Genomic DNA, 14,057 nt, shown 5'->3' with positions numbered 1-14,057 from the left:
CCCTCGTCCGATGTGAGCCTCTTCACATTCTTGCTGCTCGGTTTGGAAACTCCTGTGCCCAAGCCCCTTGCCAAAGCTAATCCTGTCCCCTGGTGTCTCTTCTGGCAGCTTCTGCCATCAACTTCTCTCCTCCCACACTTGGTGCCAGAAGTCTGAAAAAGCTTCCCATCAGTCTGCAAGTCGCTGGCCATCTGGCACTTGCCCGATGCCGACTGGTCAGCTCCAGAAGCCAGCTCCTGGCATTCTCAGCTTTCTCCGTGCAGGCCATGCTGCTGCTCTATCCCTTGCAGGACCCCTCAACTTGGGGCTTCTACTCCCTCTGCCAATGCCGCCCCTCCCCGCAGCCTCCACCATCCTCCCCTAACAGCGCAGCCAGCTCCTCCCTCTTCCCTCTCTGCCCAAGGCAAACCTACTCCCCATCCGAGCGTACAGGGCAATGTTCTCTAAGGCTAACTCCAGATCTAGATCTCTCCGGACTCAAGTCTGTCTTCTAGTACCAACTGCAAAGTTTTCCCTCTCTTTGCTGTCTCTCCTGGGATACAGAGTTAGCCTCAGAAAATTAACCCGTCCAAAAGATCACCCATGTTACCCTGCACGGAATCTGCTCCCCTTTGCGACACGATCATGTTTCTAGTAACGTTCCCGCCACTGTGTTAGTCATCTCTGAGCTCAACACCTGGGTCGCTGCTGATCCAGACCGCTTTTCCTTCCCCCACCCCTGTCAGTCGCTAAGGTCAAGGTTTCAGCTGCGCACTTGTTCCTGCCCATCACACCACCAATCACCATATCCCTGGCCATCATTTCCACAGCCTCTGGACAGCCAGGCTACATTCTCTGTCATTGCCTCTCTCCCTCTGACGCCCCTAGCTCCCCTTTAATCCATTCTTCTGCTGAATAAATCTTCATCAAGCCATAAAACACAGCTTTGGTCCTGTCATCCTTCTGCTCACTGCACTCCCCTTTCTGTCTAATGAAGGCCAGATTTCATCAATGGGCACTGAGTAATCTGGTCCAACCTATAGTCCAACCTTATCCCTCACCACTTGCCAACCCAGTTTAACCCGATGCACCATGAAAAATTCAATGAATACAAATGAATACACAAGGAACAAATTAGAAAACGAATAGGCGAAGCAATCCCCTCACCCCAAGAACTAAGTGCTGTTGTTTACATATGCTCTCCCTGGTGCACACTCATTCACACAGCTCCCTGCCAGAAATGCCATCCCATGCCTCATGTCCAATCCATCACCTGCACAGACCTCCAAGATTGAACTGCACTCTGCCTTCCTGATCCCTAGAACTGAATGTGCCCTTCTCGGAGCCTCTGTGTTGGATAATTACTTTCCGGAATTCATGAAAGTCGTCTTTGAACTTGTCACAGTCTCCCTGAGGGCAGAGACTCTGTTTCATTCTCTCTTGTGCTTCCTGGACTGTCCAGTCCCACTGCACACATAACAGACAATAAATTACTTCCTGATTAAATGGAAAAGGGATATGCTCTTTCATAAGCCCAAAGCTTCATACTATCAACTTAATAGCTCAAAGGCCAAAATGCTCCTCCCAACTTCTAAAACTTTTTTTTTTTAACTTTTGGTGCCAACGACCTGAACAGTCTCAGTAAGCCACTCCTCTATAGGAGAGATGACCTGATGATGTAGAAAAGGTACGAGCATGGACACTGATTTACCTGTGCTTAGTAGCAGCAAGACTTTCATTACGGTGTACTCTTCAAAGGTAAGCTGCAGTCGAACGAACTGAAGGCTGATCTGGTGCATGCCCTGGCACAGCTCATACATGGCAGACTGGTGCATCTTCTCTCTGCAAAGGCAAGGCAGCACGGGTCTGAGAATGCAAGGGTCACTATCCAGCCCAGCCCGGGGCAGCTGAACATGACATCTGGGTCGCAGTTTTCCTTTGGGGTTCAACATGGAGCAGAAAGACTGACTGGATGCCTTCCACAGTGATTGGTAAACTGTTTCTAGACCAACACTGCTGTGCCATTACTGGTACCTTAAGAGAATGTGGCAGAAGCATTGAATCCAGTCCTTTTCAGTGTGCCCTGATTTCATTTTATGTGTGGGGTAATATTAAGTGATTGTGTTGTGTGCTCTACTGAGGTCATTCATAAAACAGAAAGGCCCATAGACTCTTGTTCCTTTTTAGCAACAGGTCCCGGGCACCTCCAATGTCAAAAGGACAGTGTTAGATGGTATGCAAAGAAGACAACGATGACCAATTATTTCTACACAGACCTTCCTTCCAGAGGCTCTGGAAAATATTTGTTAGCATCTTGTTTCAAAAGGAAAACTAACCACAATTTCAAAAAGTGAGAACTCCACATGGAACTGCTCTGTTCAAGGGAAAGATAGATATGAGAGTTTGGCTCCATATACGCAAGTGTTTTCACGTACCCAACTGACCAATCGCCACCGCTCGCCAGGCAAACATTTCCACGAGAATCCGTACTCTACAACAACGGATGCTATTCTTGTCTCTCTCTTTTTTTTATTTATTTGACAGGTAGAGTTAGAGACAGAGACAGAGACAGACAGAGAGAGAGAGAGAGAGAGAGAGAGAGAGAGAGAAAGGTCTTCCTTCTGTTGGTTTACTCCCCAAATGGCCGCTACAGCCAGCACTGTGCTGATCTGAAGCCAGGAGCTTCCTCCTGGTCTCCCATGTGGGAGGGCCCAAGGATTGGGCCGTCCTCCACTGCCCTCCTGGGCCACAGCAGAGAGCTGGACTGGAAGAGGAGCAACCGGGACTAGAACCCAGCGCCCATATGGGATGCCGCCCTCAGGTGGAGGATTAACCAAATGAGCTACAGTGCTGGCCCTCTTGTCTCTTTCTTTAAGAAGAAACCAAGTCATCACAATTTGTTACATGTCTTTCCTCAAAGGAATAATCCTTTTGGGAGGCCCTGGAGAACTACTGATCAGTGATGGCCAGGTTGTAAAAAGTGAAAAAAGAGACAACTGGTGAAAAGTGACAGAGGACTGGACAGATCAAAGAAACAGAAAAGGCAGTTATGATGGCTGATCCACTTCTCATGGTGGCTAAAAGCAGGTAGCATGTGAGACAAAGCAACCTTGTACCTCTCCCAGGATGCACTCTGGGCTCCCTCATTTGGCAGAAATCTGCTTGTCAGCTCTAAATGCCGTTAAGAAGGCACCCGCAAGGAAACAGGGAACATTTTGCTCTACAGTATTATGTTTTTCCTTCATCATGGATACTTTAAGGAAATAATTTAAACACACACATACATACACACACACACAACCACAAGGAGAAACACCTGTAACCTATGGGTCTACCATCCAGGACTAGCAAAGAAAACAATGCTAGTATTTTTGGCAGAGCTGAGGGCTGCTGTCTCCTTCCCTTATCCCATCCATCCTTCCGCATTCCAGAAGGAACACTCAGCTTGGGTGACTGTCATTTCCATCCAGATGTGAATATCGCAGCAGCACAGCAGGTTAAAGCCCTGGCCTGAAGTGCCAGTTCTAGTCCTGGCTGCTCCTCTTCCGACCCATCTCTCTGCTATGGCCTGGGAAAGCAATGGAAGATGGCCCAAGTCCTTGGGCCCCTGCATCCATGTGGGAGACCCTGAAGAAGCTCCTGGCTTCGAATTAGCACAGCTCCAGCCATTACAGTCATCTGGGGAGTGAACCAGCAGATGGAAGAACACTCTGTCTCTGCCTCTCCTTCCCTCTCTCTGTAACTCTGTCTTTCAAATAAATAAAATAAATCTTAACAAAAAAGATGTGAATATCCTATAATACATGTGTGTATCTATAAAACCAACATGCAATACTGGTTTAAGTAAGTTTAAAACTGGATATATAGGTCCTTCTGCAGCTCACTTTTATTCTGAGCTGTATCCATTTTCATGTAGACAACTCTAAGTTAATTAATGCTTAATTACTGCAAGCATCATGTGTTCAAATTTAATCACAATTTACTTATCTGCTCTACTACCAAGGGACACTCGGGTTATTTCCTCTTCATTATTGGAACAAATGATGACCAAGGAACAACTAGCACTTCTACGGGACAGAGAGTTATATCTGTGTATACCTGCATTTCTCCTTCCCACCAGCAGGCCACGGGAGTGGCCTTTCCCTCACATCCCACCAAGGCTTGCCAGGATCCAATTCATTTTTCCCTTTGAAAAGGTAGCCCAGTGTTATTCTCATTTCCACGATCACCTGAAGGCTCTCCATTTGTCGGAGAGTGTCTTTATTTCACCTTTACTCCTGAATGATAGTTTTTTTAAACTATAGATTTGACAGATAATTTCCTTCAATACTTTAAAGATTGTGTGTGTGTGTGTTTGTGTGAGAGTGAGAGTATGTGTGAGGATATCACTATACCTGGGTTTTAAATGTTGCTTTTGGGAAATTTCCTGTTAGACTGTCATTTTCCCAAAAGTAACGAGTATTTTCTCCACGGTAGCTTCAATTTTTAATCTCTATTTGATATCTATAGTTTCATTATGATGTACCCAAATACAGACAGAGTTTTATTTCTTCCTGTTCAGGACTGGTTTTTTTAAAAGATTTATTTTATTTTTATTTGAAAGTCAGAGTTGCAGAGAGAGAGAAGGAGAGGCAGAGAGAGAGGTCTTCCATCCGCTGGTTCACTCCCCAGATGGCCACTACTGCCAGAGCTGTGCTGATCCGAAGCCAGAAGCCAAGAGCTTCTTCCGGGTCTCCCATGTGGGTGCAGGAGTCTAAGGACTTGGGCCATCTTCTACTGCTTTCCCAGGCCATAGCAGAGAGCTGGATTGAAAGTGGAGCAGCTGGGTCTTGAACCGGCACCCATATTGGATGCCAGCACTGGAGGCAGTGGCTTCACCTGCTACGCCACAGTGCCAGCCCCCAGGCCTCAGTGTCTTTATTCAGTTGAAGATGTAGATATTTTTTCAGTTCTGAAATATCCTTAGTCATTGTTTCTTCAATGACTGTTCTTATCTCAATCCCTGTTATTCTTTCCTTTTTGAATCCCTATTAGTAGTTTGTTGGACCTTCTCACTATGTCTTCCACATTGACCTCCCTTTCATAATATTTTTTAAAAAAATCATTAATTTATTTGAAAGGCAAAGAAACAGAGAGAGGCAGACATTAGAAACATTATATGAATGTGTGCAATAGCCAGGGCTGGGCAAGGCTGAATCCAGGAGCCCCGAATTCAGCTTGGGTCTCTCGTATAGCAAGGACCCAAGAACATGAGCTGTCACCTACTGCTTCCCAGGGCACACTTGAGAAGGAAACTGGGCTCAAATCCAGGCACTCTGATAAGGGATGTGGGTGTCCCAAGCAGCCCCCAACCACTGAGTCCAATGCCAGTCCTCTTTCCTATTTCCCATCTCCTTGCCCGCATCTGCTGCATTTTCAATGATTTTCTCAGATCTGTTTTCTAATTAAACATTTTTCTCAGTTTATGTGTAATCTACTCCTTAATGTCTATAATATTTTAATTTCAATGGCAATGCTTTTCTTGTTGAGGGCCTAGAAATGCTCTACTTGGTTCTTTTTAGACATTTCTATTATTTTCCATAATATATTTCTTCATATATTGTTATTATATTTCCCTTACATCTCTGGGAGTTTTAAACATGTCTACTTTATAGTTTCTTTCAGATGTTTCAATTCACTATTTTAGAACAGTAATATGTCTAACATGAATTGTTTGGTGTTCTGTGTCCTGAGTGAATCCTATGGGTAGTAGCTTGTACAAGGAACTCTATAGGAAGTTTTAGTATTTACAGCTGTCACGGGTATATGCATTATATGCATTTCAGTTGCTCTGGACCAGTTTATATTCTAATTTCTCAACTTAAATGCTTTTTGCAAGACTCATGAAGTTTAAATTTAGATTCCACACTTGATGTGGTACTGGCTTGTGTTTCTTATTTCTTTCAGCTTCCCTGCCATGTCCCTGGGCTAGCTGGTTGGTTAGATTTTATTGTTCTTGTTAGTAGAGGGAGAAACCTTCACGGAGGCCTGGATTTTTGCAGCAGGCTCTGTTTCAGGCCCTGCCTTACTGGATTGTTAAGCTCCAGTTCCTGTTTCCTGCTCCTGTCCTAACGCCATCTCTAAAGCCACTCCTAAAGCATTCAAGAGTCTGCAGGCCCACTGTAGCTTCAGCTCTGAGTTAAACTTCTCTGGCTATGATTTCCTTCTTTTTGGACTTTTTTTTTTTAGATTGACTATGTATTTAAGACTTTTTAAAATGCAGAATTTCTCTGAATTTAGATGGGGAAGAGATCAATCCAGGTCCACCATTCTGATTGCAAACTCCAGGCTTCTTAAAGGTAGGGTCCATGTCTGACCAATCTCTCTGCATGTCAAAAAGAATATGACACATAAGTGCTATGTGTCAACCTTTGCTCTATAAATATTTCGTGAGTGAGTGAAAAAGAGAGGGAAGGGGAAAAGGAAAAAGAACAGGTAATGATAACGAAATGGTTGAAGACATCCAGATTTGCATATAGCGATGATAATGATTACAAAGATAATCTACGTGGCTACCAAAGGAGTTAGGGCATTTGTGCAGGTGCAGTTCTGAAAAAGGGTGTTTTTTTTTTTTCTAAACAAAAACAAGAGAGAAAGTTTCAGATTGTGAAATAGGGTAAAGTAGACTGCCTAATCGGGATGTCATGGTGTGCCACACAACACACATTTGACACTGTGCAGCTTTAAGTGTGCTCACATGCATTAGGCTACCTGTGCTGCAGGTAGAACAGACACCTCTGGCTTTGCTGTAGTAGGGCCCGGAGATGCTTACCCTGGCCCTTCAGCGAGCTGGCTCTGCAATCCTGTAATCCTATCACTTCTCAGACTAGGCTTACCAAACGTGAAGCCAGACTAAGGTAAGACTCCAACCTGTCAGGGAGCCAGGAGCCGGTTACAAGGAAGCTCTTAAATTATACAGTGCTGTGTAAATGTTAGCCTCCCTCCCCTTCTCTCCCTACCACTTCCTTTCTTTTTGGGCATAATAGAGAAAATAAAATGCTTTTTGAGAGCCCACTGATGTTTTTGGTTGGAACAAGCCAAGAAAGGATCCAATTTTGAAAATGACTTGTCTAGAAAACAATATTTCTATTGTTGTTATTAGTTCTACATATACGGATGGTAAATCAAGCAAAACCAGAGAGAACACAGATGTCAGAAGGTGACAGTGACTTGTCTGAAGTGGAACCTGACAGCTGCACACCTCCATTTATACCCAGGTGTTTCTGTTCTCGGATGTGTTAACCAAACATCCACACACAGATTCAAGGTGGGTTACAGAGACAGCTCAGATCCCACTTGCAAACAGATTAGAATGTTAACCTGTGACAACACACCTGAAGAAAGCATTTGTGCCAGTATCAACAGCACCGACTTAACCCTTTCCGGAGCTGTGGCCTGTCTTCACAGCCAGTCTTCACGGCTGTGACTTGTGGATTCCCTGCCATGCAACAGGGCCGGGTTTCTTCTCACCAAACCTTACTCTGTCTGAGGAGAGATTATCTTCATGCTTATGAGAAGGAACTCAGGGGCGTGAGGGAGCTAAACCTAGGATATTTTGACTTCAAATTCCAGGCCTTTCCCTCTTTCCATGCTGCTGGCCCAAGTCACAGGTTTTAGCTTTTTTTCTCTAGTTCTACAACTCTAAAGAGAGATTCCTCCTCATAGGCTTTATTATTATATTCAGTCATTTGTTTATTCTCTGCTCCCCATTGTATGGGAAGATTCTGTGTTTTCAAATTCCATGGCTATTTCCACTGCATGAAATGAAGTTTTTTACAAAAGAGCAATGTGCATTCAATATAGCTTGAAATTTCAAGAAAATAGGCTGTCTTGAAAACACCTTTAATAGCACATCATTTTTGTACAATTAGATTAAATGTATGGAAATGTACATCCAAAGAATTTTGAGACAAGGACAATCTTTTTGGCACAATACTGGTATTAATTTTGTACCATTACTTCACAGAAATCCTCTTTGCTATAAGCTTTTGTTCATTTTATAACCTTAACCTCATTTTGAGCAGGATGATGTGAAAATATACTGACTACCTTGGGAAAGAGAAGCAACGTTATGCACCGTTTCTAAAACACAAAAGCAAACACATGACCAAAAGTTCCCCTTGGGCAGTGGGTGAAAACCAAGACCACAGATTATAGAGGCAAGAACGTGCCCTGTGTCAAAGTGAACCCCAGACCTGAGTAACTAACGTTGCTAGTCTCCACTTATAAACCATGGCCACACATATTCTTTCACCCTGCCATCTATTTTTTTTTAAATACACTTAAGAACTAAACATATAATAATTGCACATATTTGTGAAAATAGTGTAACTCTTCAATACATGCATAAAGATGCGGATGCTCAAAAGATTACTGAAAATGCATCTTACCAAGAAACTGTGAATGGATTTTAATACTTTTTGCACCAAAATAAGCTTATCTTTAGGTTCTATGTTTCCATAAACTTTCTGAAGTAGCTTTGTACAATGTGTTGCGATCAGATGAGGGTAACTGACATATCTAGTACTTCAGTCATCTATCATTTCTTTGCATTGGAAAAATTCAAAATGCACTTTATTAGCTCTTTTGAAATGCATAGCTAATTACTGTTAGCCACAGTTATCTTGCTGTGCTATGTAACAGAAGTTATTCCTCCTAGCTACCTGCACCCTTTTACCTGTTAACCCTTCCCAGGCTCTGGTAATCACTGTTCTATCCCCTGCTTCTCGGAGATCAATGTTTTAGCTTTCACATACACATGTGAGAACATGCAGTACTTGTCTTTCCATGTGGACACCGATATTCTTACACATGTCCTCCTTATAAAAATCTTTTAGGTGGTAGGAAGAGAGTAAACTCCACCTCTGGATACATAAATACAACAACCAAAGTGGGCACAGAGGCCCAGTTCCAGTTGTAAGGAGCTTGTGTTAAAAATCTATAAAAACCATACTTCTAAAGTTTTTAAGAGAAATAGTTCAATAGTTTTACAGTGAAATTTTCTCAAGCTGGAAAACCACTTTTATTCACAACTATAACTTTATCGGATCCTCTCAGAATGTCAACTATACTAAAATCAGAATCTTTTGGAAATAGCTTCAAAATACTAAGTTGTAATAATCAAAATTTACGCAAGCCTGATTTCACTTGGAACAAAAGTGAGTAACCAGAATTAGAAAATATTTTTCCCTTGCTTTGGAAGGAATTTAGGGTTAGAAGTAGGGTTTATTTGCATAATAATAGGAATTAGAAAAAGCTCCACTAAAAAATCAGAGTGGGTAGGGCATTCACAGTTCCTATGCAACTTGCCTGTTTTTGTTTTTGTTTTTTTTTTTAACTTAGCACCTAAGCATCTGAACAAGTTTTGCATCTACAGGACCCATGCCATCTGGCCATCATTATATGTCAACAGGATTACTCTATTTTACATTTTTGGAGTGGGTCCTGAGCCTATAGACCAATGGCTGTCAGAGGAACACTTCTGTTCTAGTATTCAGGTTCTTACTGGCTTTCCAAAATACTGCTATAAAAGGAAGGAAGGAAGGAAGGAAGCAAGTAAGCAAGCAAGCAAGCAAACTATACAAAGAGCTTAGTCATTCATCATCTAAATCTCCAGCTAGAAGCAGCTGATTTGAGAAATTACTGCCCCAAACTCAATGCAGTGGTAAATCATATTCATGTTGCGCTCTTACAGAAGTAGATATTTGGTAAGTCCATACTATGAAGCAGCCCAGGTGACAGGCACCTGGAGAACTTGAGAATTCCAAGAATTAGTCTGAGTGTCTCCAAGGACTCCCCACGTGCTGGCCATCCACACGGAGAATGCAACCTAGACTCTTCCATCCTCCCGGGAGTCAATCTGTGTGATAGCCGGTACCCCCCACCTGCCTGCCCCAGGTTCTCATCAGCAATCTCCACTCTAAATTCTCTTTTATTGATCTAGTCAAGGGCTCAGCTGACTTCACCAGTGAGGTGGACAGTTTCAGGCGCTTGCTCCCCACTCACTCCTTACTGGTCTCCTGTCACCTCTGGCGTTCACTCACATGCCTGGGATGTCCCATAGACAGGCCTCCAAGGCAGTGCACTTGACAGAGATCTGATTTGACATGCTATCTCCACTGAACTCTGCCCCAAGAAGCAGCTCTTGATGGGAGGACTCCACATCTGGAAAAACACATCTGCTAAGGATGACATCTTTTTGGTTACCCATCATCTCCACACAAAGACTCAGTGATACACTGCTCTAGAACATGGGTCTTGGAGAAAAAGCTTCTTTCTTAATGCTAACTTCTACTTAAGCACTCTGCAAGAATTGAGAGCAGGCTATTGAAGGGAGAGTTGTATACCCACATTCAGCAGCATTACTTACAACAGCCAAAGGTTGGAAGCGATGCACATGTCCATTGACAGACGAATGGGTAAATAAAACGTGCCATACATATACATCCCTAAAACATTATTCATCCCTAAAGGGGGATTGTGGAGAAAGGCTACCACGTAGATGAACCTTCATGACTCTATGCTAAGTGAAGTAAACCAGGCGCAAAGAGACAAATACTTCATGATTTCACTCAGATGAGGTATCTAGAGTAGTCAAACTCACAGAGGCAAACAGGCAGATTGGTGGTTTTTGGGGGCTGAGGGAGGGGGCAATGGGGAATTGTTTTACAGGTACAAGGTTTCAGTTTTTCAAGATGAAAAAGTTCTGGAGATTGGCTGCACAACAACGATATAGAGTTACTACTAAATGCAACAGTTAAAAAGGGTTCAGATGGCAAATTTGGAGTTATGTGCGTTTATCACAGCTAAAAATCTTCATAGTAAAGAATCATACCGACAATCCGTGATCTTACCTGTTATATGTTGTTTTCAGAGATAAACAAATTAAAGTTTTTGTTTAATTATGTAATCTCATGAAAGATTGAGGTATTTCATTTTTTATAATATATAAAATATCTCTCTGTCTTCTATTTCTACAGCTTGCCCTTCGTCTTTTTGTGCCTTGACATATTTTTAGTCTTACCGTATATCTGTGCTATCCTCTAAAACTGTACTAAGTGCTTTTCAAAGCAGGAAGGGTAAACTGTCTTTAATAAACCACTATTTCCAAAAGGCACTCAGAAACTGCCTCAAAGATCTGTCTGCTGCAGTTTCCATTCCCTATGGGGAGGGAAAAACAGAACCATCTTTATCACTTCTCTCCCCCATGAATTCGTATTTAATAAATGGAATCCTTTCACACTAGCTGGTTTCCCCACGATTCTGCCAATGGGAACCTATGAAAAGCACATTGATGGTTTTTTTCCTTTTTTAACTTAAAACTCTTCAGCAAAACTGCATTAAACTAAACGTTTTCAACTGAACATCTCTGAGACGTGTAAGGCATCACTTCATCCAGGAGAACCACGGAGACCTGTGGAATATTTCACATCAGCCTTTGGATTAAACACGAGGCTCCTCCTATCTTCCTAACGGTCCGTCTTCTGGGTGGAAGGGTACATCTCTTCCATGACTGCAAGCCTGGTGCACAGCTCTCAGTGACGTGAGTGGTCAATAAACAGCTTGCAGCAACTGGAGATCCAGAAATCCAATGGATTATGCAAATTTGGAGTTGAGTAGATACAAAGAAATTAAAGTCATGCTCAATCGGGATCGAACTCGCTAAGCCACTGGAACCTCAAGAGGAGGTCTCTGATAAACATGCTGTGTCTTCAGTAAACTGCCTTCAGGAGTGTGTGTGTGTGTGTGAGAGAGAGAGAGAGAGAGGGAGAGAGAGGGAGAGAGAGAGGGAGGGAGGGAGGGAGGGAGGGAGGCTCTTATAATTTATGCAGCAATAGTGTCAATCTTACAACAGAGAGTTAAACAACTTGAGATGATAGCAGATCTGAAAGAGCAAACCTAACATCTGATCCTGCAAACCACATCATTATGTCTGAATAAATCTAACATCTTGTTACATGGTCAGTGTAACAGATGGTCCTTGTCTCTCTCGGGCTTGTTATTTTCCTAAAAAACAGCATGCAGAAACAGTTTTTCCCCCCTTTCAAACCTTAATTAGAATAAAAATGACCTCAATCTGAGAATTCAAATGATTCCAGTTTACTGTTTTTAAATTTTTTTCATAGTCTTATTAAATTTTTACTTCACTGACAAGCAAGCTATATGTGTATGGCAAGAGGACCATTTTGCTTGTTGCAGTGGCGATGTCTGTTCATTTTTATAGCTTTTATATAATTCTCTTCTAGCCAGGGAAGAATCAGCATTCCGGCCTGGGCTGGCTTGAGAAGGCTGTCTGGTTTGCTCTACTGGGCTCCTGTGTTAGACAGACTGGTCTCCCACTGGTCCCATCCACCTATTCTCTACTAATTGTACATGGTCAAGTCTAGGAATGGTTAAAAACTAATTCCTGTTCTGTTAGTCACCATAATGGACATTTCAAAAGGGATTATGTTTTCAGAGAACTGTCCTTGGCCTTCACCAGTACAATTTCTACTGACTTTAATGAATGTTATACAGATCAAAATAACATGTGACAATCCAAAAATCCAGAAGCGACCTGGTACATGGCAACCATAATTTACCACTGACAGTATTAGAAGTCTGCAAAAAAATCATAGAATACACACATACACACACACATTTTTAAAAACCATCCTTTGGGAGTGGGCATGTGGTATCACAGTTAAGTTGCTGCTTGGGATAGCCACATGCCATATCAGAATGCCTGGTTCAAGTCCCAGCTCCATTCTCAATTCCAGCTTGCTAATAATGCACGCCCTGGGAGGCAGAAGGTAATTGCTCAAGTATTTGGGTTTCTGCTACCTCCATGGTAGATACAGATTGAGTTCTGGGTTCCTGACTTCAGCCTGGCCTAGCCTTGGCTGTTGTAGGTATCTGGAGAGTGAACCAGCAGATGGAAGATCTCTTTTTGTCTCTCTCTGTTTTTCAAATAAAATTTAAATTAATAAACAAAAAATTAAAGACATTTTTGTATCATAGATTTTTAAGTATGCATATAGTCATCAACTTCTTTTGGGTACAAGAATATGCTTTTGGTAAAAGAAAACATGCAGCCAAAACCCACTATGAAAATTCAGATTTTAGAGAAAGTAAAATTGGGAGTATCTGTGATAAATAACATTATAAAAACATGCTTGCTTGACCAAGGATTTAATCTTACCATTTTTGAATTGTGTATTTCCCCAGGCCAGTAACAATATAATCTACTTTAAAAAGTGATTTTTAGGCAACTTTTCATGACTCTACCTATTTTGTCATGTAAGGAACATCTGTTTCTGAGATATGTGACTTGATACCCCACACTAAAATCAGGTAAGGACCACAGCAAACTGCAGAAGATTAAAAAAGAGTAACAGCTCTCTACTTGTAGGAATGGTGGGGGCTTTGGGGGCAGGCAAAAGCATGACTACAACTGGCATTCTTCCTACCAGAAGAGTCTCTGGTAATAAGAATTTATTTTTGCAGTAGGAATTCATTTTTTTGTTTTTGACAGGCAGAGTTAGACAGTGAGAGAGACAGAGAGAAAGGTCTTCCTTCCGTTGGTTCACCCTCCAAATGGCCGCCATGGCCGGCGGGCTGCGCCGATCCGAAGCCAGGAATCAGTGCTTCCTCCTGGTCTCCCATGCGGGTACAGGGCCCAAGCACTTGGGCCATCCTCCACTGCCTTCCCAGGCTACAGCAGAGCAACCGGGACTAGAACTTGGTGCCCCAACCGGGTCTAGAACCTGGTGTGTTGGTGCCGCAGGCGGAGGATTAGCCTAGTGATCCACGGCGCTGGCCAAGAATTCATTCTTTTAGTAGAAAATCTTCATCTGAAGATTTAGTAAACCAGATTTTTTTTTTATTTCTAGACTTTGTTAAGAAAGTTTATATTGGTCCTACAAAGTACAAACTCAAGTTCCTGACTAGACTACAGTACAACTGTGCTTTCCTTAAGAAACTTTTTGGAGAGAAAGTTACACCTCCCTGAAAAGAGTGCTCCAGGATTTGAATCCAGGCAGTCTGCTCTGAGCCTGCAC

The 14,057-nt window shown here is 42.6% G+C and overlaps 1 protein-coding gene across 2 annotated transcripts in view; it reads right to left on the bottom strand.

Moving 5' to 3' along the window:
* The window catches only part of NR3C2 (nuclear receptor subfamily 3 group C member 2), a 375,998-nt gene that overhangs the window by 45,520 nt on the left and 316,421 nt on the right, over positions 1–14,057 (bottom strand). For both annotated transcript variants that reach the window (XM_062199517.1, XM_062199518.1), the window contains exon 6: positions 1,691–1,821. In XM_062199517.1, coding sequence (XP_062055501.1) covers positions 1,691–1,821 — 131 coding nt within the window. The remainder of the gene's footprint in view (positions 1–1,690; positions 1,822–14,057) is intronic.

This window comes from Lepus europaeus, chromosome 8 (genome assembly GCF_033115175.1).
Source record: "Lepus europaeus isolate LE1 chromosome 8, mLepTim1.pri, whole genome shotgun sequence".
Lineage (NCBI taxonomy): Eukaryota > Metazoa > Chordata > Mammalia > Lagomorpha > Leporidae > Lepus > Lepus europaeus.
This window is presented reverse-complemented; position numbering and strand designations above follow the sequence as displayed.